The sequence below is a fragment of the Phalacrocorax carbo genome, chromosome 4, assembly GCF_963921805.1.
Source record: "Phalacrocorax carbo chromosome 4, bPhaCar2.1, whole genome shotgun sequence".
Classification (NCBI taxonomy): Eukaryota; Metazoa; Chordata; class Aves; order Suliformes; family Phalacrocoracidae; genus Phalacrocorax; species Phalacrocorax carbo.
This window is the reverse complement of record NC_087516.1, coordinates 3,101,727-3,124,481: the sequence shown is the minus strand read 5'-3', so window position 1 is coordinate 3,124,481 and position 22,755 is coordinate 3,101,727. Positions and strand designations below refer to the sequence as shown.

At 47.5% G+C, this 22,755-nt stretch overlaps 1 protein-coding gene across 4 annotated transcripts in view; it reads right to left on the bottom strand.

Annotated features, from left to right (window-relative positions):
- Positions 1-12,268: 12,268 nt before the first annotated feature.
- The window catches only part of SLC4A11 (solute carrier family 4 member 11), a 142,853-nt gene continuing 132,366 nt past the window's right edge, over positions 12,269-22,755 (bottom strand). For all 4 annotated transcript variants that reach the window (XM_064448835.1, XM_064448833.1, XM_064448834.1 and 1 more), the window contains 3 exons: positions 21,430-21,625; positions 19,150-19,319; positions 12,269-15,917 (listed from right to left, as the gene is read on the bottom strand). In XM_064448835.1, the coding sequence (XP_064304905.1) occupies positions 15,854-15,917; positions 19,150-19,319; positions 21,430-21,625 (430 nt within the window). In that variant the 3' untranslated portion in view covers positions 12,269-15,853. The remainder of the gene's footprint in view (positions 15,918-19,149; positions 19,320-21,429; positions 21,626-22,755) is intronic.

Below are 22,755 nucleotides of genomic sequence, written 5' to 3'. Positions count from 1 at the left end.
TGCATTTTCCTGCATGTGGATACAGCAGAGTATGAGATAACACAAATCACCCACCAGTGTGGGTGTGCACATCGCCAGCTGTATCTCCTGCGTGCATTAACATGCAAACTTCAAAGCTGTGACCGTAAATCCGTGCACGCAGCATGGATTTACATGCGACCGTACATACACATAGAAGCACGGCGCAGAGATGCAGCTCACAGCGGGAGCACATCCATCGCATGCAACACCCCCAGGGTACCACGCACCGTCAGGGCATCCCAGCCCGTGCCCGGAGCCGTGAGCATCACCACCACCGCACAAACAGAGACACCCGGAGAGCAGCTACCACGCTCCCACCCCCGGGTATTCACCCCGGGTAAGTATTTCCCAGCCATCGACAGGGAAACTTTAGGGTACAGTTTACCCCTATGCAGGGCTCCAAGCATCCCCACAACCTGCACCCTATTCTTTCTGTTTCAAAGCCCCATTTTGCCTCGAAGGGAGTTTTGTTTAAATCAAAGCAGGATTGCAACCCCCTCCTCCCCTTCGCAGCTGCCCCCCGACTGGGCCGATGGGGGTCCTGGAGTTACCTGTGCCGAGGAGGTGAGACATCCTCCAGGCGAGCCCCTGCGAGCTCCGGGCAGGCGAGAAAGCAAAGAGCCACCCCCGGAGCATCCTTCTCCCCTCCCCGCCTCAGCGGTCCCTCCTACCGCCCTCCCCTCGCCTCTCCCCGGGCAGGGACCCAGATGGTCCCTGGCTCCCTCTGAGCCCCAGGGAGGAGCAAAGAGCCGGAATGGGGGGGGGTCCAGGCTGGATCCTGCACCCAGCCCAGCCCTGCGGAGATGGCGGGGCCGGGGAGCGTGTAAAGACCTCGATGGAAAGGCTGGAAGTTGAGAAAAAGATGCCTTTGAAGGCGGTGGTGCAGCACAGCGAGGCAGACGCAGGCGGAGCAGCCTGAGACCCAGCAGGCAGGGTACAGAGCAGGGCTACAGGGAAAGGCTGTTCCCAGAGCACCCTTCCCCAGTTTGTTTTTAAATTTCTTTTACAGGAGAGGGTTTCTTTCCCTGCTCCATGCATTTTTCCACCCCTCCTGCTTGTAGGAGGTCCCATATTCATTCAGCTCTGCACTAAAGAGAAGTAAACAGCCAGGGAGAGGCAGATCCCTGAAGACAAGCCTTTCCCTCATCCTAGTAAAATTGAAACGGGCAGAATAAACAAAGCAGGCAAGAGCATGCAGAGATCTACATTCATTTTCCTCTCCACCAAGTGTTTTTCAGGCGCTTTGGTGCTGGGATTGCTCTGGCCCTTCAACTCAGGGCATCAGGCAGCAGCTGTTCCCTCCTCCTGGGGTGAAGGATGCGGAGCAGAGTCATCTCCTGCACTGGTTGCTCCTAAAGGCAGTTCTCCCGGGAGCTCAGCCCACCTGCTGCCTCCCCAGGGGCTGGGCAGCGTGGGCCTTCTCCCCTTGCACAGGCCCCATTCTGCACCCCTCCAGGCGATGGCTGTCCAGCCAGGAGAGGTGCAGGCAAGCATCTTCGGAGCTGTTTACAGGCTTGGAAAGTGTTTCCCGCTGCCCTGGCCCATGCTAGGCACTTTGGGAGGGAGATGGGCACATCCATCCATGGTGCCACGAGCTCCTCCGCCCACCCTGGGGCTGTGCAAACGCCCTGGCACGCTCCAGCCCTCCCAGGAACAGCATGGAGGGTCGATTATGGAAAAAACACCTTTAAATCTCCGAGATGCAGAGCACTGCGTTACCTCAGGTTAAAGCTGGCGCCAAGCCCAAGAGATTTTTTTGGGGCAGATGTTCCCTGCAAAAATACATCTGTAAGGAAAGCTCTGGCGAGATGAAACAGGGCTGTTAAGGCTGTACTTAACACTAGGGTTTCTCCTTTGCTGCTCAAGCACCACAGCGTGCGTGGGAGGCTGGCTAAAATAGCTTCCTCACCAAGGCAGGGCGTGCTGAAGCTCTGGCTTTCTTGCTCTTTGCGTTATATATGGGGTTTTTCAGCCACTTGAGAGCGATGACACGTCAAGGTGGGATGGCGCTGACAGACAAACCACCTGCAAAGCCCGCTCCCTGCCCGACCTGGAGGACGAGGGCTGCTTCAGTGGCCAGCCTAAACTCACCAATACTTAGTAGAAAAAATACACCCTGTATTTCCAAAGAGAAAGGGGGATCTGCAGAACACCCTGCTGCAGGACCAAAGGATTCTGCAGTCTCTAAACCCAGACAAATTCACCCAAGAATAAAACCACCCCCCAAGGACCGGCCGTTACACCCCGAGGCAGTCCGTCGCCAGCTGCCGGGAGAGTTTCAGGAAAACCATCTGCGCACAAGCTGCAAACTCCTGCTCTGCTTTCCACCTCTGGGACTGGGGTTTGGCAGGAAGGATACGGGGTGGGGGACGGGCAGGAGGGTTTTTTTCCAGCTTCCCTGGAGGTTGCCTTTGAGAGAGAGCAGCGCAGCGAGAGGCTCCTGTGCGTTAGCAAGGAGAGACGGGGAGGGATTTTTCTTTTTCCTCTTGATGCACCGCTGGGAAGCAGCCGGCTTACGCACAGCGGTCAAGTTCACGTCCTGGCAGAGGAAGGAAGGAGAGAAGGTGCATGCAAAGGTGATAAGCTTCATGGGCCCTTATACTGCTTATGGCAGAGCCCCAAAATCCTGGAATAGCTTCAGGGAGCAGAATTAACTACCTCCTTTTCCATCCCCAGCACCATCTCTGTAGGACACAACCTGTATCTTCACCCTTCCGAAAATCCCTGCAGGCCTGGAGACTCCAGAGGATGTTTTTTTCCTCCTTTTCTAGAGGGAATAAGCTGCTCTGATAATTTGGGGAGCAGCAAAATCCCTGGAAAACCAAGGGCAGTGAGCCACTGGCCAGCTCACGGGACATGCACTGAGCGGCTGGAGAGCACGTTCTCTGCCTTGGCTGATTTTTGGGAGGACAGAAGGGAAAATGCCAATTTTTGTGTGAAAGAAGGATTAATAATAATAATAATAATTCTTATTTTCCCTAAAACTCTCAGTGCAGCATTTCTCCAGCTGGAAGCCATGACGACCTTGTTAAGACACTTGCTCCCAGGGCACACTGAGAAGCACTAATTGCTTTTAATGGCAATTAGGGGAGGAAATGTCCAGCACTCCTTAGCTTAGCTGCAAGCCGTAGTTTTCTCCCCTTGGCTGAGGAGAGAGCACATGGTTTGGAGGAGCAGAGATGTTGCTGGAGCGAGATTGAAAAACCCCAAAGAAAACCGCCCTTGCACAATAAAGCTGAGAAGTTAAAGACCCAAAATAGCCAAAGTTTTCCCCCCTCCATCTTCAGGCAGACAAGATGCAAAGTCCTCCCACCGTGTCACGAAGGGGGTGCCCAGATACGTTCTTCCATCTTCATGTACAAACGACCATTAAACCGGCTATTTTATTAACTATTAATTGCTAATATTACGCCCTATTAACTCTAATAGCAAGGTAATAGGCACAGTTATTAATATGCAAATTCTGAGAAATCTCATTAACTCCAAGGTCCTCAATCTCTCAACATTTTGAGGACTAGCATCCCGAAGCAATCTCCCCTGTATCACAGGTGTCATTTCTCCCTCCAAGCAGGCAGAGACTGCCCAGATAGTTAAAATTAATCACTTGAGGCTAACAGCTTTTAAGGAGCATCACTAAGGACGGTCCTTGCCTCCAGAGAAGTTCCTGATGGACTGCTCTGGGGTATCTAAGCCCTCTCTGATTTGGAAACAGAGGGGCTTAACCCACTTTCAGAGCAGGGTGGCCAATAACCCAACCGCATGCAGATACCGTGGTGCTTCTCCAGTGGCTATGGCCAGGAATGATGATGCCTGAGGCATTTCAAGGACCCAAAATGCTCAGAGCATCACCTCCTCTCCATGGACTTGTGCTCTGCTTTCCCTCCAGGACTTCCCACTCCCAAAGACAGCCCCCTCTCCTCCTGATGAACGCTGAAGCCCAACTCCCCAGAGGTGCTGACCCAGCAAACACCATCTCAATGTGGTGGGAATGTGGTACCCAAGAGAGCTGGTTCTCCCAGCCACAGACCCTCCAAACTCTGGGTCCAGCCCAGGGTGGCTGGTCTCAGCCCCTCAGTGCCTGCTAGAACAGGGCTGCCAGGGGTCTGTGGCAAACGCGCTGGAGCCTGGGGGGAAACCGAGGCGCTTGAAAGGCCCAAGAAGGCAGCAAAGCTCTGCCTGTAGACTTTCAAACCATACCTGCCCTTTAAAAATCAACCCAAAATTTTAAAAAGGACAAAACGTGTTTGAGGAAGAGTCACTAAATAAGGCACGATAGTGTTGAAGTAGAATAGTCTGGTTGGACCAGGACAAGATTTTATCCCTGCCCCTCTTCCGAGGCACGAAACCCTCAGCCCACCCGAGCATCCTCCCATCCCTTTTGTTTCCCTCTGCACCACAGCAGCAATGCAGGGAACTGTGTCCTTGCAGAAACCCACCTGCCGGCAAGGCAGCAAACAGGAGGGGCACAGAGAGGGGACACTACTCAAAGTGCCCTGTGGGAACCAGGGGACCCATCCCATAGCCGACTCACTGGTAACCAAAGGATTTCAGCAGGGGGACCCAACCTGCAAAGGGCTTTTTGCCTAAAATCCTTTTTCCATGAAGGGAAAAGCCACTGCAGAATTGAGAAGTTAATGATCTGTGACTTAAAACTCTCAGAGTTTGGTCTTTGGTTTCTTTTTTCTTAGTGGATCTCCACAAAATAAGATAATATATAAAGAAATCAAACCATTTTTCAGCTATTTATAAAGGCACCCCATGCATTTTCCCGTTTGAGCAGATGGGGAGCAATCGGGAACATTGTGGGAAAACGCCATCCAAAGGAGACATCCAAATAGCTCATCTCAAAAAAAAAAAAAAGCTGCATTTACTAAAGAGAAGCGGGTATTAATGCTGTCAGACACGACCACGCTCCCTCTGCTGGAATCTGCACAGACAGCAAGCAGCTTTTCATGTTTAAATCATCCACAATTTGGAAATTTTGATCAGCTGGGAGGGCTTTCAGACCAGCCTGTGTGCCTCAATGCAGCTGAAGCCGAGGCAAGCCGCGTGCTGGCTCATCCCGATCTCCTACAGAGGTGGGACTGCCCCAGGGGAGGATGGGGGTGAACTAGAGGGACATTTGCCGCGGGATAGGGATGAGGTGGAGGAAGAGGAGCCCCCAACATCAAACTTTTGGCCTGCGGTTCTACTTCATCCACCCTGAAGCCTACAGTGGGTGCTGAAAGGATTTCTAGGGGAGCTGGCGAAGCTAGCGGAGAACAATCAAAAAGCCTGAAATAAGAAAGGAAAGGGTAAAAAAAGAATTATTTAGCTGAAGTTTCCAACACAAACCCTTCAGCTCTAGCTCACAGCTGTAGTTAGCCATTTGCCAGACTTTTATTAGTGAGTCGGTATCATTAGTGCTCATTATTTATTCAAAGTGATGGACACGCAGCATTTCCACCTACTGCTCTCCCATCCACCATCTGCGAGGGTTTGGGTAGAGCCTGGTTTTAAGTATATGGAGGGAGGATTTAGGTTTTTGGGCTCAGAGTCACGCAGCACCAAACCGGCCCCCTCAGTGCTGGTGTTACACCTCGGAGCCATCCGAATTCAAGAGGGAGAGAAGCGAGTGATGCGGAGCAAGCGCTCCTGGCCAAACCTTTCCTAAAACCCAGCAGGGTACGGCCCTCTGGGGAGCAGCAAGGAGAGGGAAGGTTGCTTCAGGACACCACGGCAAACCCGGGGCTGGAAACCCGAGCTGTGTCTACAGCAAAGCAAGCTCACGGCGCTCTGGCTCGCTCATGGGAGCTCTGTAGGCATAGAGCAAGCCACCAAAGCAAAACCCTGCAGGGGCTGCAGTGGTCCATGGGTTTGGGCACAAGTGCTGCAAAACAGCAGATGCTTTCTGCTCCGGATTTAGGGCCAGCTGAGCTTGCACCCACCAGGTCCCCGTTTTGAGCCCGGCATTCTCCACATCGCTGCCCATTCAACCGGGAGAGCGTCGCGGAGGTGGGCTGAGGCCCTTTCGAAGTTGCGGGTGGGAAAGTATCGCAGGTTTTAAAATGAAACCCCTCCTTGCCTTCTTTTGTCTGTCCCCTAGATGGCACCTGCTCTCAGCAGATTAAATCCCTGATGACAAACAACAACTTTTGGTGCCTGGGAAAGCTCAGGGCTGCAAACTGCTTGCTAGAAAAACAAACGAAAGAAAACCCCACCCAAAACACTAAGATGATCTACAATTAATGGCTCTTTTAGCTTTTACAGCAAGAACTTGAGAGACCTGACCCCTTGTTGGCCACAACATTGTGCTGCTCTCCCTTCTGGTCCATCTCAGGGTCCTCAATGCCACCAAAATGCAGTGGACAAGGACTAACAAGCCCTTTCCCACCAGCTTTGCTGCAGTGGCAGATGCACGCCTGGGGGCAGTGACAGACCTTGATCACTCTGGGAAGATATTTCAGTCCTTTACAGGGCTGGGAAATGCAGGGAGGAATACGTCAACTCCCTTTTCAGTTTAAATCAAAGCAGAACAGTGAGAAGGGAAACATATCAACAAACTCCTTATGTCAGTTCAAGGAAAGTCCAGGTGCAGCCACCCTAAACAATCATTTTTCTGTGCCCTCCATACCAAGACATGGTACAGGGCAAAACTGCAGGTCACATCCCAGGAGCCTGGCTCTTATTTGAAGAGTTTATCCATGTAATTTTTGACCAAGAAATATTTAACCCCCTCCCGCAAAACTCTGAGCAATGCATTGCATGTGCATCCTGGTGGGGAAGGAAGGACATGGTGAGGGGAAACATGCCCCCATCTGACCCTTTCCTTCCCAAGCTCAGATCTGCACCAAATGCAGCTGACATTTAAACCGACTATTATTAGACATCTGCTTTGTATGGGGACACTTTACACCTCGCAGGGTTACAGCCTTGCCAGGCTGCCCAGTTACAGGCCCATCAGCTAAAGCCCCATGCAGTGACAGCCAGAAGGTGACAAACATGGCCTGCCAAGCCCCTCCTTGCTCCTCAGCACCCATCCTGAGGGGCTCACTGCACCCCCATGTGTTTATGATCCTGGTGTAGGACCGAGGCCTTTGTCACACCTCCCTTCAGCCTCCCTGGCTTCCAAAGCTACTCCTGGGCACCCAGCAGGGACCTGGGGGCTGCCCTGGCGAGAGACGCTCATGGGCTGGGGAAAGACAGCTGCCATGGAGATCACGGGCCTGGGTGACCCCATGGGTCCCAGGAGGTGTTCTTCACTGAGTGCGCAACCACTTAACAATTCTGTGGTCCCGTTTGTGGGATCTCTAGCCTGTCCAGGAGGGAGCAGTCTTGGCTAGGACCACATACTCACACTCCAGTCATCTTGGAAGAGGATCCCCACATCTTTGGGACAATCACCCCATGTATGCTGTCCTTTATCACAGACTGAGACCTCAAAAGGGAAAGACATTTGCTACATGCCCCGCTCCCCTCCCACCCCAAGCTGCTTCTTGCTGCCAAAGACTTAGCCCTTGGACCAGTTTGAAGATCTCTGTATTTTTGCCTTTTGGAGGTCCCTTTTTGGGCCTTGCTGTGAAGGCAGATGCCATCGACCTGTGAAAGAGCTCGTGAGCCTCCCCGCACCCTGCCCCGCTTCACCTTGCGGCAGAAGAGGATGGTACAAGACCAGTGCAGCAAACAGCCGAGCGCTCCTTCGCTGCCCCAGGGACTGTCACAGCTCAGAGGTCCCCAAGGCAGCTCTGTGCTAGAGCAGCTCAGGTCCCATGAAACTGAGGCTTCCCACATGCTCGACAGCCCTCTGAAGCTACCACCACAAGGGCCATTTACCCCCTTTACCTGATAAACCTGTTCACACAGTTTATACATAGAATGTGTGTATATATACACACACTATCTACATGAAGTATATAAATATACTTAGAAAGGGTCACCAACCTCTCTTCTAGGGCAGCTCATGCTGATGGAGGCCAGAACTGGTCCTCTGCATGGAAGGGGTCCCAGAGGACCTGGAGAGATGCAGAGGCTGGAGGCAACGAACAAGTTTGCAGCCTCTGGCTCGTCTCAGATAGCGCTACCAGAGCCACATGGCCACTCTCAGTCTTACCCTTACTTCAACCTCAGCTTGCATTCACATGCAAAAAGCCCCCCTTTCTGCAGAGTAAGATCCTCGGGGATCCTGATGAGCTAGGTAAAGCTGGAGGGCAGCTATCCAAGCTTGGATCCCATGGTAGGTAACCTCTGAATTTACTCTGTGGAGAAGCAGACCATTCTCAGGCTGCCATACAACATAAAATTCACTAGGTTTTGGGCTCATCTCTGGCTTGGATGATGCCAAGGAAATCAGAAGCACAAGTACAACGCTAGCCAAGTCCAGATGCTCTCAGTGCACCATATGAGGTAAAAGGTGCAGTTATTTCTTACACTTCCCCATTAAGGCATGAAGGAATCCCATTTCTGGCTCCCTAGACTCCCACGGGTAAGACAACACATGTCCTTACATTCACAGTTGAGATGCTCAAATGCTACGAGTGCTGGGGATTACACAAGCATCTCAGCTGCAGGGATCCCCACCAGTCACCAGAGACGTACGTACATCGGCACTAGGAGAGAAGTCCAAGCAATGCTGGGAAGCTAAAGGTTAAATAAAGGACACTGATTAGGCACAAAGTAGAAATATATAAACAGCATATTTCTTTATTTTGTTTTTAAATACAGAGTTTCCTTATACAATAAAGGAATTCCCTCTCCCTCCCCCCCCAAGCAACCCTTATCAAAAGAAATCATTCACCGTAAAATCAACACTAGATAGAGGCATGCGCTTTAAGAGCATATTTAGCAAGTGCAATATCTATAGGCCGTATCTCCCTAAACAGGAACATGTGCTTTCCCTCACTTAAAATAGTTCCCTGGCAATCTGCGACGGGAACCTCCTGGTCACCAAATACAGAACCATTTAACCAGTTACATGCCATGTGACACATCGGAAAATAAATTCGCCTCTGGCCTCCTCCCGGCACGCTGCAGATTACCCCAGCCAAGCGGCTCCGCTAGCGTTCGCCTGTGTGGGAATGGGATGCAGGGTTTGAGATGAGCCAGCTCTGCCTCAGGAAGGTTTCTTCTCTTAAATCACCTCCTCGGTGCTTGGCCTGCATTTAGACTCCAAGGAAAGCAGGAGGGGAAAGGAGGGTGTTTAAGATACAGCCCCTTCTCCGGTCAGGCCAAGGGGAAGGGGGCTTGGTTTGCGCTAACGTTCAGGAGCACGTACTTTGCGGTAGTAAGGTTTTTGTCATCTTTACTAAGACAATTCCTGGGTTTTGGGTTAACGGCTGTGTGGGAATGAGGTACAGCTTCACATCAATAAAGAGGACGGGGAGAACAGAGGGGCTAAACACTTCCGAAAATAACAGAGCACTAAGCCACCTTACTTATTAAACCAGAGCAGCCCCAAACACAAGAGGCTAAAATCCTCAGAGGGTCAACAGCGCAATAAGCTTCTCGCTTTCCAGCAGCTGCTGTGTTCTGCAGCTGAATCATGCTTTCTCCCATGGGAATAAACCCACTTAGACCTGCTGGGCCCTTCAGACCACAGCCCAGCACCTGCCAGGGATGGACGCGCCCAACACGCATCCCATCAGTCACAGCTTCCAGACACTGGCACTTAAAACCAGGGTCCTCATTACGCTTTGGCATCAGAAGTCCTGGCGATGGGAAGTAGCTGCTAACACCTGGGCAGGTAAAGGATGCTCTGCAATAAAGACGTGAGTCACTGAAAAGCCTCTTTATGCAGACCGGGACTCTGCTGGAGAAGCAGCTTGAAGTCAGTGGCCCTGGTCTGGAATTTGAGTAGTTCAGAAATATGCGATGCTATAGATGTACGCTTCAAGTAATAGAAAGGTGGCTAACACAGCTCCCGAGGTAAGCATTTCAGAGAGAGGAGGGTACACTGCATGAGGTCTGTCATGTCACTCAGATGTCAATCAACCTGAAAAGAAATCACTGCAAAACCGGAGATGCCATCTCACAGCACCAGGGGCTGCATCTTCTGCTCCAGCCACATGTGGGAGGCACCAGCGTGGCCACGTTACCTTGCCATCACTCAGATGGTTTCCGCAAGTGCCCATATAAATCATCCAATCACGTGAAACTTATGTAAAGTCAATGCCTGGAAAAAAGCACGCTGAGACACCCCTTGTTGCTGACAGGCAGAGCGAGACCTGATCTCAGCCCTTCAGCGAGCCTCCCAGGCACCAAAACTGGTACTCCAGCGGTTGAATTTGACATGCTGATTTTCTGCAAAATCCTGATCACATAACAAAAACTTTACTGCCAGAGAGTGTCTTTTTTTTAATTTTATTTTGCATTCCAAGAGCAAAAAGCCAGCACAGCCCAGGTCGAGAGGGAGACAATTTAATTGCAAACTGGTTTTTTTCAAACTCTTTACCATTTTGTTCACCTTTGGGACTCCCACCTGTAGCTAAATGAAGGATACTGATAGCTTTTGCAGCAGGAATCATTTGTCACACAGATGACCAACGGAGATGCCACGTGCATCCCCTCTTCTGCTTCAAGAGCAGACTTCAGCTCTCCAAGCAAGCAGCTCTTTGCAGCAGAGATGCAGATGGAGAGCAGAAGGCAGCATCTCCCCCAGGACAAACACTTAATATTTAATGCGACGTCACAACAGTGCCAAGTGATCCAAGCTCATGCAGAGTTTTCTACAAGGGAAAGACAGACGCAGCCAAGGATTGTCTTAGTTTGAAAGGAAAACACACAAAAGCTGAAGAGGAAAGTGCTAATTTGTATTTCTAAAGCATGTACTCTGGCAACTCCCTCATCTGTCTGCTTTTTGCACAATATTGATGGTTTACTCTTTGCAACCAGATCTGCAGCCAGTAGTGTAATGGACAGGGTTTGGTACTTAAACGCCTTAATTAGATATGAAAACAATTAGAGAAGACTATTCTCTTCTAACATCCACAGGCCTCAGCACAGATAGAAAATGGGGCAAACCCATCCCATTATGTCTATTTAAGTTGTTTTGGAAGCTTGACAGATGAGAGGACAGCCCAACTGGAATGCCGCACCATAAAGTAATCATCTGAAGAGATGCAGAAGACAGTGCAACTGTAGGACAATTACGAGTCCTTCATAATTGCCTGTTATGGCAAAGCGAGCCCCAGGGGAGCAGCTGCTGCCATGCTGCTGCGCAGACACAGGCTGTAGTTGCTCTGGAGAAAAATACCCACTCAGCACTTTGGCAGCATTTCCGTAGTTGGGACCCCAGAAACAACTTCCAGGGAAGGGCTGGGGAAGATAAGACCTGGGTCAGGAGATGACAGAGAAAATGGATTGCACTGAAGTTTTGGGGGGGGGGACGACGGGACGGACGGACACAAGAGCTGAGCTTCAGCCAGCCCTGGTTCTGCCCGTTAACCTTCCAGGTATGTAGAAACAATACGAAGAGCAGATACAGAACACAATGAACAAGAAAAGCTTGATCAAGCGCCAACAGAGCGGGTAGATACGTGCTTAGTAAGACAGACCAGAAAGTGGTAAGTGCTTTTGGTGACATGGCATGTCTCGGGTTCCTTTGTTGTTGCTGAGAATGCCACAAAACGAACCCTTCCCTCCCACCCTCAAGCGTTCTCCAGCTATATCCAAGAGCTTTGGCCAACTTCATGTTTCTTCAAAGAGAGTGTCCACAGAACACAGTTCAGCAGCAGTTTCTAAAGCAGCCAAATACGATATGCAAGAGTTTACACACAGTTTCAGTCTTTCGGTACAGCTGGGGATACGGACCTTTTGGGGAGAATTCTTTGACCTACAGTATGTGGAAACGTGACCATCTGCCATATTTGTTTTCAGAGCATCCCGGTTCACACAGGTCATCAGGAAGTGTATCACATCCCACAGTTGTTGGGCTCATCTTGAAGCATTTCACCAGATGGCAGCTCTGAAGCTCACCAGTTGAATTCGTTTACTCCATCCTCATCCTTTCGCAGCAACGCACTGATGCATATCCAAGCAGAGCTTAACATTTATTAATAGTTTCAAATGTTGACACCAGAGAATTTGGGGATTGTTGCTAGTGAAGTTGTCAGATTCGCTTCCTAAGCAATCTAGAAAGTGCTACGCTGCCTGTTCAGCAGTCCATGATTTCACCAGCTTTCCTTAATTTACATGGAGAAACGCATCGATTTCCATACATAGCATGTCAAGAGTATTTTGGAAGGCAACAAAGAGTCTCAGGCCAACAGAACCATTCAGGTATAAATCCAATTTTAATTATCAAGCTAACTTCTAGCTCCTACATTCAATGCAAAGATCAAAAACGACAAGTTGGAGAGTAGAAGTTTACTCCGTCCCCAGTTTCAGATTATTTTGGCATCTGTCAAAAGGTAAATTCCAGAATCCACTTGTTTCGGAAGCTTTTTACTACCTTGTGGTTCCAGGTGAACATCACTCTTAATAGCTCTCAACATCTTTCAAACCCAGTTCTTTGGCAACAGTTATACATAGCATTGTGCGTATATAAAGAGCTTATAATAAAACTTCTTTTACATTCTAATTGTCTCAACCTTCACAGAAGTATTAAAGTGCTCAATCAACTCTGAACAAACCCTCCTTCCCTAGTTAGCCTACTTCCTGGAAACGCCTGCACTTACATCAGCAAAACCAGAAGCAAACAAGAAAAGAAAAGGTACTTGTGTGGAGAAAAAAAAAAAGTCCTCTGCAGGATCATTACAACCCAAGCCAAGAGGCCTCGAGTTTCACATCTCCCTTCCACCCACATATTGGGACATGGGTGCAAATGTTCAACCGGTCTAAGCCAGCACTACTTTTCCCGAGTTGTGCTGATTTCCCATCAGTTGATTCTTTGGCCCCTGACTTCTGTTGAAAGAAAACCCTACGAAACAGAATCCTATTGATGCTACAAAGAAAGCACGAACACTGAAGCCATACTGCTAAAGCAACAGCAATAAAAGATATAAACAAGAGTTGTGAAGGATATTTAACACCCACCCACCCCGATCTTAAATCTAGATTTTAAGTGATCTCAGTTAGCGACATTTGACACTATCTGAAATGGATGCTTTCAAAGAGGCTTTAAATAGGAATATTTTTGGTCCTTCTAAGTGTGGGGGATGGAGGGTATATCTCAAAACTATTTCCCCTGGCAAGACCTGCATGCCAGTTCACCCCACCGTGCTCTGTGCCAGAGGAAATTTCACCCACAACCTCTGCTTCTCCTCAGAGAGGGCCAGAACCACATTCCCTTGGGCACGTCCTCTCCTTCCTCCAGCCACAGCATCCACAGTATGATTTAAACCAGCCGACAGGGTGACTTCTTCCTTCCTGCCAAGAACTGAGACACCAGAAATGCAACCCCAGGACACGTGATGTCCTGTGGTTGAGTAAGCGATTAAACGCACTTTTCATTCTACCTTTGGTTAAATCTTTTGACATCCATGGGAAAAGCATGTTATTTCAGCATCATCAGGCCTCTGCACTCCCTGTCTTACAACAGCTACTGAACTGTTTGCTGTCACCTGCTCTTCTTCTGTTGACTGAAGACCAGACATACTTTTACCACCTCCACCTTTGCACTGCCCCAAAATCCTGTTTGCTGACCGCCCCGTTTCCACACGTAGACCTTGGTAACGGCTATTAGTGATCTCACCATAAAAATGACCCAAAAGCTAAGAAATATTGACCAAGGTGGTCAGAAACCACACACATATTTATTTCTGCTGTCACACCACCTATCAGACACAGCATGAGTTACCCCTGCTACCCCAGACAGACTAAAAGCCAAATGCATGGCGTTACCTGCTTTGATGTACTGGGGTGGTCATCCTGACCCTGAGAGTTCTCGGCAGTCCCACAAGAGCTGGCTGGTGCAACATGAAGGTCATGCGACACTGTTCTGCTTGCCAAGCTGAGGGCTTTCCCTGTGCTTGCTCTGGGAGATATTAGCCATGGTCGCGTTCTGGGGAACACTTACTGCTCCATCAAGTATCAATACAAAGATGAAGGGTTTCATAAGAAAATAATGAGTTTTTCATACATGTTTTAAAGCCATAGGCAGCTACAGTAAGATGAAATACCATCTGATATTTAGTGCAAATACACCAAATCTTCACTGGCTTGAGTCTGGCTTAGTTTCATCATAGAAGCTTTTTACCCAATGCCTTCCTCCCTCATTACAGAGTCGGTCTTCCTCATCATGTAGAGGAACACCCAATCAGTTGGGCATGTGCTGATAACAACTCTGCACCATTTACTGGGCAAGCAACTGGAAAGAAACACTTCTCTGTGCTAATAATATATTTGCATTTCATTTTATATTACCCTTCTTCCCTCATTTCTGCTGTGTTGGAAGCTCATTCTCTTCAGAGGCCCACATTTTTAACACTTTACTTGTGATCTGTAGTGTGCGAAGGCCAAGCACTGAACTAAAGGGCAGCTTGTTTCACAGTACTCCAAATATGAAAACTGACCATAGTACAAGCAAAATCAAATATAAAAGACAGTAGAAGTTAGATTCATCCAGAAATATAATGTAATGTCTGGGAGTGGGGAAGACTGGAGATTAGTTACAAAACAGAAACAAGGAAATGACCAACAAATATTGATTAGGCGGAAGAGGAAAGCTCTCACTGCATGCTGTACATTAAAAATAAACGCAAAATTCACATGTTGGAGCATCAGGTCAGAATGATGAAGGTCTCAGGCCATGAGAAGAGGAAAGCAAGAGGAACACCTTGAATAAAGCAACACGAGCAAAATTAGTAACTGAGCCTCTTCAAAAGGAAAAGAGCGACCTTATCTCAAATGAGAAAAACAGCACTGAAGCAGAGGAGAAGAATATGGTCGAGACATCACAGGTAACACTGACTGCACAAAACACTTGATATTTTGAAAGAATCAGGCCCATTTGTATATCTATGCAAAATATATACACAAATCCATATGTATATATGTACACATAGGCACTACTGTACATATGTATATGCAATCATTAACACAACTGCCCTTTGACACGTTTCAGCATCTGACTCTGGGTGCAAGCGAGAATGTTGCAGTTGTGCAAAACGACACTTCTGTCATCTGATTACCGAGAAGTAATGGCAGAAAGATCTGAAATCATTCCCAAGTAGCTTAGACCCAGATGCTGTTTCATCCATATCAACATGTGAGCCAACCTCTGAACACTTCCAGCTCATTTATAGGAATTAAATATTCATCGAAACCCATCGATTGTATCAGTACAAATTATATCTGTATCCAGCCTTGCTAATCTGAAGAAATTATCTTTCCTGACATCGATGGTTTAGCATGAGGCCATCCTACCCAGAATACCAATTTGGGAATACCGGATGCACAGGAAATGGAATTCAAAGGCCAGAACCGTACTGTCGTTCTGTAAAAGAAGGGTCAGTTGCTGTACTTATAGTGTTTTGGAAGAAAGGGACACGGTGCATAAAAAAAGATTCCCCCCACCCCTCAAACAAGGAAACACACGGCAACTCTGAGAACGCGTGCTCCAACTGTACGGGCATGCTGATCTTTGGGGTTTCCAGTTTTGGAATGTGGAAAGTAGCATTTCCATAAAGCTTGCTTGCCTCACAGCTCCAGAGAGCAGCGACCTCCCAAGTCCAAGGCTGTTTTGGTCTGACACTTCTATGCTCAGTTGGTCTTTGATATGTGCGCATTACCAACGCCATATTAGAGCAGAAAGAAAGTGGTGAAAGAAAGAACTGCAGATAGATTGTTCTACGCCTCGGCAAAGCTGCCTTTCAAGTCCAAGAGCTGTCCTCACTGCTCCCCGTGCAGAGGACCCCGTTTAATGTTCTGCATCCATCGCATCCAAGTACTTGGCTTCGATGATCCTAGGGAGCAGGTTATACCTAAGATTGAAGCAGAGGTAACATTAGTTCCTGTTTATCATCATGTAACATTGTCTGTCCCAAGACTCTCAGTTGAGCTTGTCCAGGGCCGTGAATACAACAGATTCATCCAGCTAAAGGGGAGATGAAGTGGGGGAAAGTAATTCTGCAAGTAATTAAGCTAACAACCAATTCTGCAAGAAAATACAGCATTTAAGAATAATAGTGTAGAGCTTCTCCTAGAAGCAGCCTCCTCATTTCAGTTGAAGAGGAAAGAGATAATCCTCGAGGAGAAAAAAATCTCTTTCCTGGAGCTCTCTGCCACCACAAAGTCTTAAAGGTGCCAAAAATATACCATCTCACCTCACCACAGCTACGCCCCTGGTTTGTGCTGGGGAGGCAGGCAATAGCTTCCTACTGCCTCTGGTTTGCTAGTGGATAGGTTACTTTGTCAAGAATCACCATTTACTTCTAGTTTCTACTTTCTTCACCACTTTCCCTATAGTTTCCCAACACACAAACCCCACCTGATGCAACCTTACACTCCTTAAAACACCCCCAACACCAGATGCTGAGCGCTCACGGGAGAAACCTTCCTCTAAATTTACACGACTCACTTGAAGACCTGCATGAGGGTTATTCACCTTGCAACTTCTTCAGTTCTCATCTTTCAGCTCTCCCACCAAGATGCTTTAATAGGCAACCCAGAAGCTTTGGTCTTTAGAGAAGCACTCGGTCTATCAGCAAGACTTGAGACCATGGCAAGAGGCTAAGAAGGGCTGTGACATTCATTCCTCCAGCTGCTAGTGAGACTCCATCGCTACCTGGTGCCTGGATTCTCTATCAGATCATGGAGACAGATTACTTTTAGTTGTGGTTTGGGGTTTTTTTGTTTGTTTGCAAGAACATACTAATGAAATTAACCTATTTGGGTGAGAAAGGCAAGGCACTGTAACAATACAGTATGAATTTGCTCTCATTAAATCCTACTGCATATTTAGTTTGACACTTTCGTTGCTTAACAAGGAAGCTATTCTTCAGCTGTTAAAATATGGCACAAAGCACAAGAAAGCCAGTTTAAGACCTAGAAAGGCCTTTTCAATAGCTATGCAAGAGATCCCAAACAGCACTTACTACTGAGAAGTGCCAGGATCTGCTTAAATAAACCTGTCATGAAATAAAACGCTTGAGAGCTGAGAGCACAGATAAGCATCACAGAGGACTTGGAAAGAAGATTCTTCCTCTCTGAGCAACCTTAACCTCAGTAGTCCTCAGGGCAGGGATTAGAGCATAACCAAAAACTAGTCATCCCAAGGTTTTGAATCAAAGCCGGGAACTGGGGATACCCAAAGAGATCATGTTTTCTCCCTACAGGCTGTTCTCAGCTGCAACAATGAGAAGCCATTGAAATCTATTATCTTTCACATTAACAATACACCAGAGGAAAAAGGTGGTCCCTCTCCACTGACAATGCAAATCGTGTTTAATGCTGTCGGACAGATGGAAATGTGGCTTTAAGAGACAAGCGACATGGCTGGTTTTCTGGATGGGACACTGAGCCATGACTCACTCATCTGGGTTTGATTCTTGGCTTTGACCCCTGGCTACTCTCTCATCTCCTCTTCCTCCCTTCACTCCTTAAAAAAAAATAAAGAGAAAGATTTCTTCTACTCTGTCTCATCTATTTAGAGTGCCAAATCTTTGTGAAAAACTCATGGTTGCCTACAGAGCTGCCTGGTGCTCATCATGGTGCTGCCTTCTCGGCTGGAGCCCACAGAAACTACACAAAGGCAAAAGAAAGCAGAGAAAGGAAAGCCAACAGTGAATTTCTGCATTGTGCCAAGTAGCACCACGTTCCCCTTAGCAGCAGGGCTGATTATACGGCTACGAGAAAAAGCTGCTCTGGAAAGAGAAGCAAGTTCGCATCAGAGCTAGTATAAGATGACAGTATCTTGTTTACTCAAAAGAAGATATATTTGCATCACTGAATTATCTAGCTCTTATTACAAAGTGAGGTTCTTTGACACAGCACTTTCTCTGCACTAATTTAGCTTATTACACCACGTCCAATACTTTAATGTTTGGTGAAGAGTGTCCCACGTTTTCTTTTCTGTACTGAGCTGTTCTGTACAGAGACTTGCAATTCCCACGGGAGTCACTCATCCAGCACTGCGCACAGCTGAAGTATCTACCAGCCACTTAACCAGTCATCCAAAGTGACGCCTTTGTGAAGGGTGGGTGGGAGACTTACAGTAGGAACAATAATTTCACTGTTTTCCAAGATTGTTTATCTTTAAAAATCCAGCCCAAATAGCTCTAACCTGATCCCATTGAAAGCCATGGTAGTTCTGACATTTGTTTTTGTTTTAGGAAGAACTGGACCCTTCTTTTTCACACAAGGAAAACACCACAACAGCTGCCTTGGCACAATATCACATTGTGAGCCCTGAACTTTGAGATAAGAGAGAAAATCTCTGACACTAGAAGCTCAAAGACAACCAGGTATCACTGGATGCCATGCTGGCCTAAAAATAATCAAGTGGACTGGAAACAGATCTGTTCCTTCCAAGGTCTTATTTATGACTTCTCATTACATCCAAGGGATGGAGACCATGAATGATTTAACTGGAGAATGAAGGGCAGTCACTGTTAATGAACATTAAGGAAGAAATTAAATTTCTCAGTGATTCTCTCTCAAGGCTGCAAGATATTGTGTGGTCCTCCCAGTTTTAAAGATACATTTTTAAGACTAAACATGGACAGTTTGACCTAACCAATCATCAGCAATCACTTTCAGCAGTGCAGGAAGTCTGTAACATCACCACAGCACTGGATAAGAGATAAGGATTCCTCTTAGGAAAAGTTTCTAGCTCTGCTCTGGGCACAGGCCTTAGGAAATCAAATTGCAAAGCAGTAAGTAACATTATCAAATGCCTAGAGGGAAGGCTCAGACATCACACAGGCACTGAAAAAGGAGACTTATTTGCCTCTCTGCTAGCTGGAGGAGGAGTACCTGCCAGCCCAGAACCCTTTGCACAATACCCAGCATCAGCAAAATCACTGGCTTTCAGCGCTATTCCTTCTCAAGCCTGAGCAGCTGGTGAAGAAGAGGTCACCATCACCCACTTCCATGATCTGGCTACTCAGGAAAGTATAGGCTGCCCTTCTAGACCACTCAGAGTTCCTGCAGCCCAAGCCTGAAGACAAGAAGGCATCAGACACGGGGGGGGGGGGAAGCAGTCAAGCCTCATACCTGATTGGGATCATCCCTATCATGATGAGTGGGAAGATCATCTTCATGTAGGGCAACGGTGACATGCCAAAACCACAGAGGATGAGGAGCTGCAGGACCTGCAGGCCTGTGAAATAGTGGATCTTCCTCTGGGGCACTCTGCGGATGTAATGTGTCGGAGGATAAGCGGTCTGGGAAGAGAAGAATTACACGTTAGACTGCAGCAACCTGGACTTGTGACTGCAGAACTTGGCACGGGCTTTTTGAACACAGAGTGCATCAACATCAGTCTTTAACGGGTTCAACAGCTGAACACAGGATTTGTAGGGTTAAAGCAAGTGCCTTAAACCACAGCCTTGGCAGCAACGCACAGAAGATGACTGGGCACTAGAAACCTGAAGAGGAAAAGATGCACCGCACAGCTAAGATTGCCTTTGGGAGCATCTGGAGTGCAATAAAATATCTTGATAAGTACAGTAATGAGATTCCCCTGAGTAGGATTATCAGGGCTTTGCAGCAACATGTGAAGTGCCTGTGGGGGTGTGCAGGGGGGTGATGGTAAGCAGATGCATTTGGGTATTGTTACTGCTGGATTGTTTTTCCACCTGACACCCAGCTCCTCGTTATTTTATAGCTTTCTGTTCTCCGTTGGTCAGACTCTGTGCTTGCCCCCGGTGGGGTGGTCCCATCTCTTGGCTTAACCCGAGTAGGGGAAGACCAAGAGATTAAACTGGCGAAGTGCAGGAAGAGGCTGTACTCAGACTGCGGTGATTTTCTCAACTCATATAAGCTATTCATTTTTTGAGCAAAAAGGGAAAAAAAGTGACATTAATAGGCTAAATATCACTCTTGGTTTCATTTGACAGTTACTTGCTCATGTCTGAGCACAAGCTTTGACTCACTGTCTATACATCAATGAAGAGTATGAGCGACTGTCTGCTGGCACCGATGCAGACTCAATGGATTTCAGATTGTGCCATGACTCATTAAAAGGTTTCAGAAAAAGGAGATCTCCATATTTGAGAATACTTTTTAATTCTCCAAACCAAAGCTTGGAAAATTCCACACATAATTTGTACTAAACCCAGAAGTAATATTCCACGTACATCAGTAACTATTCAGTCCTCATTCAAAAATTGACATGACAAATGTAATCTTTACCCGGATTTCAGTTTTAACCTCTGGGATGCAATATTAAAGATCGAGATAGACTAGCAGAGAAGCAGAGCCAAATACTGGGCTTATTAAGCCCTTGACCCATGTTACAGGAGAGGTGAACTGGAGACGGCTTGTTGCTGTTACTGCCTACGCCGCAAGCTAACACCTTCTTAGCACTTGTAATAGAGATGGCTCGAAAACAGATCTTCCAGATTTGGTTTCATCCCACATCAGAAGGGTTTCAATAATGCAAGTAATTTAGTTTTGAGTTTAAAATCCTACCCTCATCAAGAACGAGAGTGTAAAATACAGGAAAAAAACTACCTGTTCTGAAGCCTTGTTGGGGAAATCAAAGATCACCATTTACTGACATTACGCATGTGCTTTTAAATATATTTTATTATTTTAAAATGCACGTACTCTGCGGCTGACAGACATCACAGTGGGTTTTTTCAGAGTTACAAACACTATGTTCTGTGAGCAACAGTTTGTGCAACTGTTTTTTTTTTTTAAAAGGTGCTGTTCAAATGTATTTTTGGTTTGCAGTCTACACAGCTCAGGGGGTTGTCTTCGCTGGTAGCAGCTCTCCTGGCTCCATTCATGCACTCATTTTTGCTTTCTGGAGACAGGGCAATTCTTAGCAGTCTGAAAAGAGACGGACTATATCCGAGACACCGCTCTGAACAAGAAAGCTCAAATGCTTTTGTGGCAGGGAAATGCAGAGAGCAATTTATGCAGAATTTGAAAGACAGACAAGGTGCAGCGCAATTCTGTGAACAATTCAGCTACCGCATTTCTTTTAACCCGACAACAACGATACCCCTTTTGTTGTTTGACACTGCATTATTCTCCCACTCATTTGTCTGCTTTAACTGAAGGAGACCTCTCTTGCCATTGCTGCAGTGGCAGCCATGCTAAACCAGTGACATCAAGTTTCACTCCCTCTTTGCAGAGAAAGGTGAAAGAGATATGCAAAGCGCAGGGTGGAGCTGGAAACCAGCCTCCTGAGAACTCGAGTTTTGGGGGTAGCCCCATTCCCAGCACCGGCAGCTTCCCGTGTTAGCTCCCAGCACAGTTTGGTGCTAAGGCTGTAAACACAATTTCCCTCTCTGTTCCACCAGGCTGGTGCCCCAGTCTGCGTACCTGTTCTTTGAGCAGGAGAGCAACCCTTTCAAAGAGCTGGTTCCCATCAATGGAGGTCAACGCGATGTAGAGGAAGAGGCCATAGAGGACCGGCTTTGGGATCCACTGGAGAGGGAAAGGAAGGAGCAGGAGCGAGAGGCCAACCAAGAAGTTTGCCACTAGACACGTCAGCCGGGTCTCCTTCACGCTCACAATCCTGAAAGTAAGAAAACAGGGATTAGGGGAGTAGGATAATATCCCAGTATCCGTGTATGCTTATTGCTGGGGCTCACTTCTCTGCGTAGCTGCAGGACACGTGCCGCTCGGGAAAGGGAAACTCATCTCCACTGCACTGATATCAGCACTTCTGGCCCCGTGCTGACACTGAGAAGGCAGAGCTCTGCTGGATCCAGGCCAGGCACTCAATCCACAGCTCAAACAGAGCAGCTGGAAAAATGCCAAATTCCCCTTCTGCAAAGCTCCACAGATCCTACCCTGAACTAAATTGCCCTCTAAACTAATTCTGTTTAGCACATTGCAATAAAAAAAAAGAAAAACACCACAACCCTAGGCTAGAATCCTCCTTCTGGGCAGTAATCCTTTCCTCGATTTACCCAGTGCATATGCAACTGGCTTTCATCCAAAAGAAAACCCATTGGCTTCTATGGGAACTAATGAAGCTATTGTGAAAAAAAAGTCTGCACTCTTGACTGCGAGTCAGCATTTTTGATGTATATGAGGATCTCCTTGTTTATATGGAAGGGAAAGCTGAGTGCACTACGCAGGGAGCTAGAAATTTAATTCTGCTGTGGATAATAGCAGTTGTGCTGCAAATTGCTTATTACCATGCAAAACATGTAATTAATTAATGCAAATTTTCCAGAGCTGACAGACCACAGATTGCTATTTTAGGGGGGAAGCAGGGGAAGACTGACGGGAAGCATGCGGCAACTTTCAGACCATACCTGGGGAGCTGAGAGGAGGTGGCTTTGATTTTTTTTTTTTACTGCAACTAAACCTGCTAGCATCTCCTCCTAGTTTGAAAGGAAAAAAGTTACCAGAAACAATAAGAGGAATGAAAACCCTCATTTTTCAGGACTCCTTATAGAGAAAAGAGGGATTCTTGACAGAATTTGAAGAGATCAGTCCACCAGTTCAGCGGATAAGCTAGCAAGTAAATCCCCCTGTTATAAGGGGAAATTCCTGTCCATAGGCTGTTTTGGTGTCATCTAGTGGCCTCATTCCCCAGATGTGAGACCTCATATTCCAAGTTAACCTCGTACACAAAATACTCTGCAGGTTAACGCAAGAGCCAGCCACGAGATCTATCAAAACACATTTCCCTCT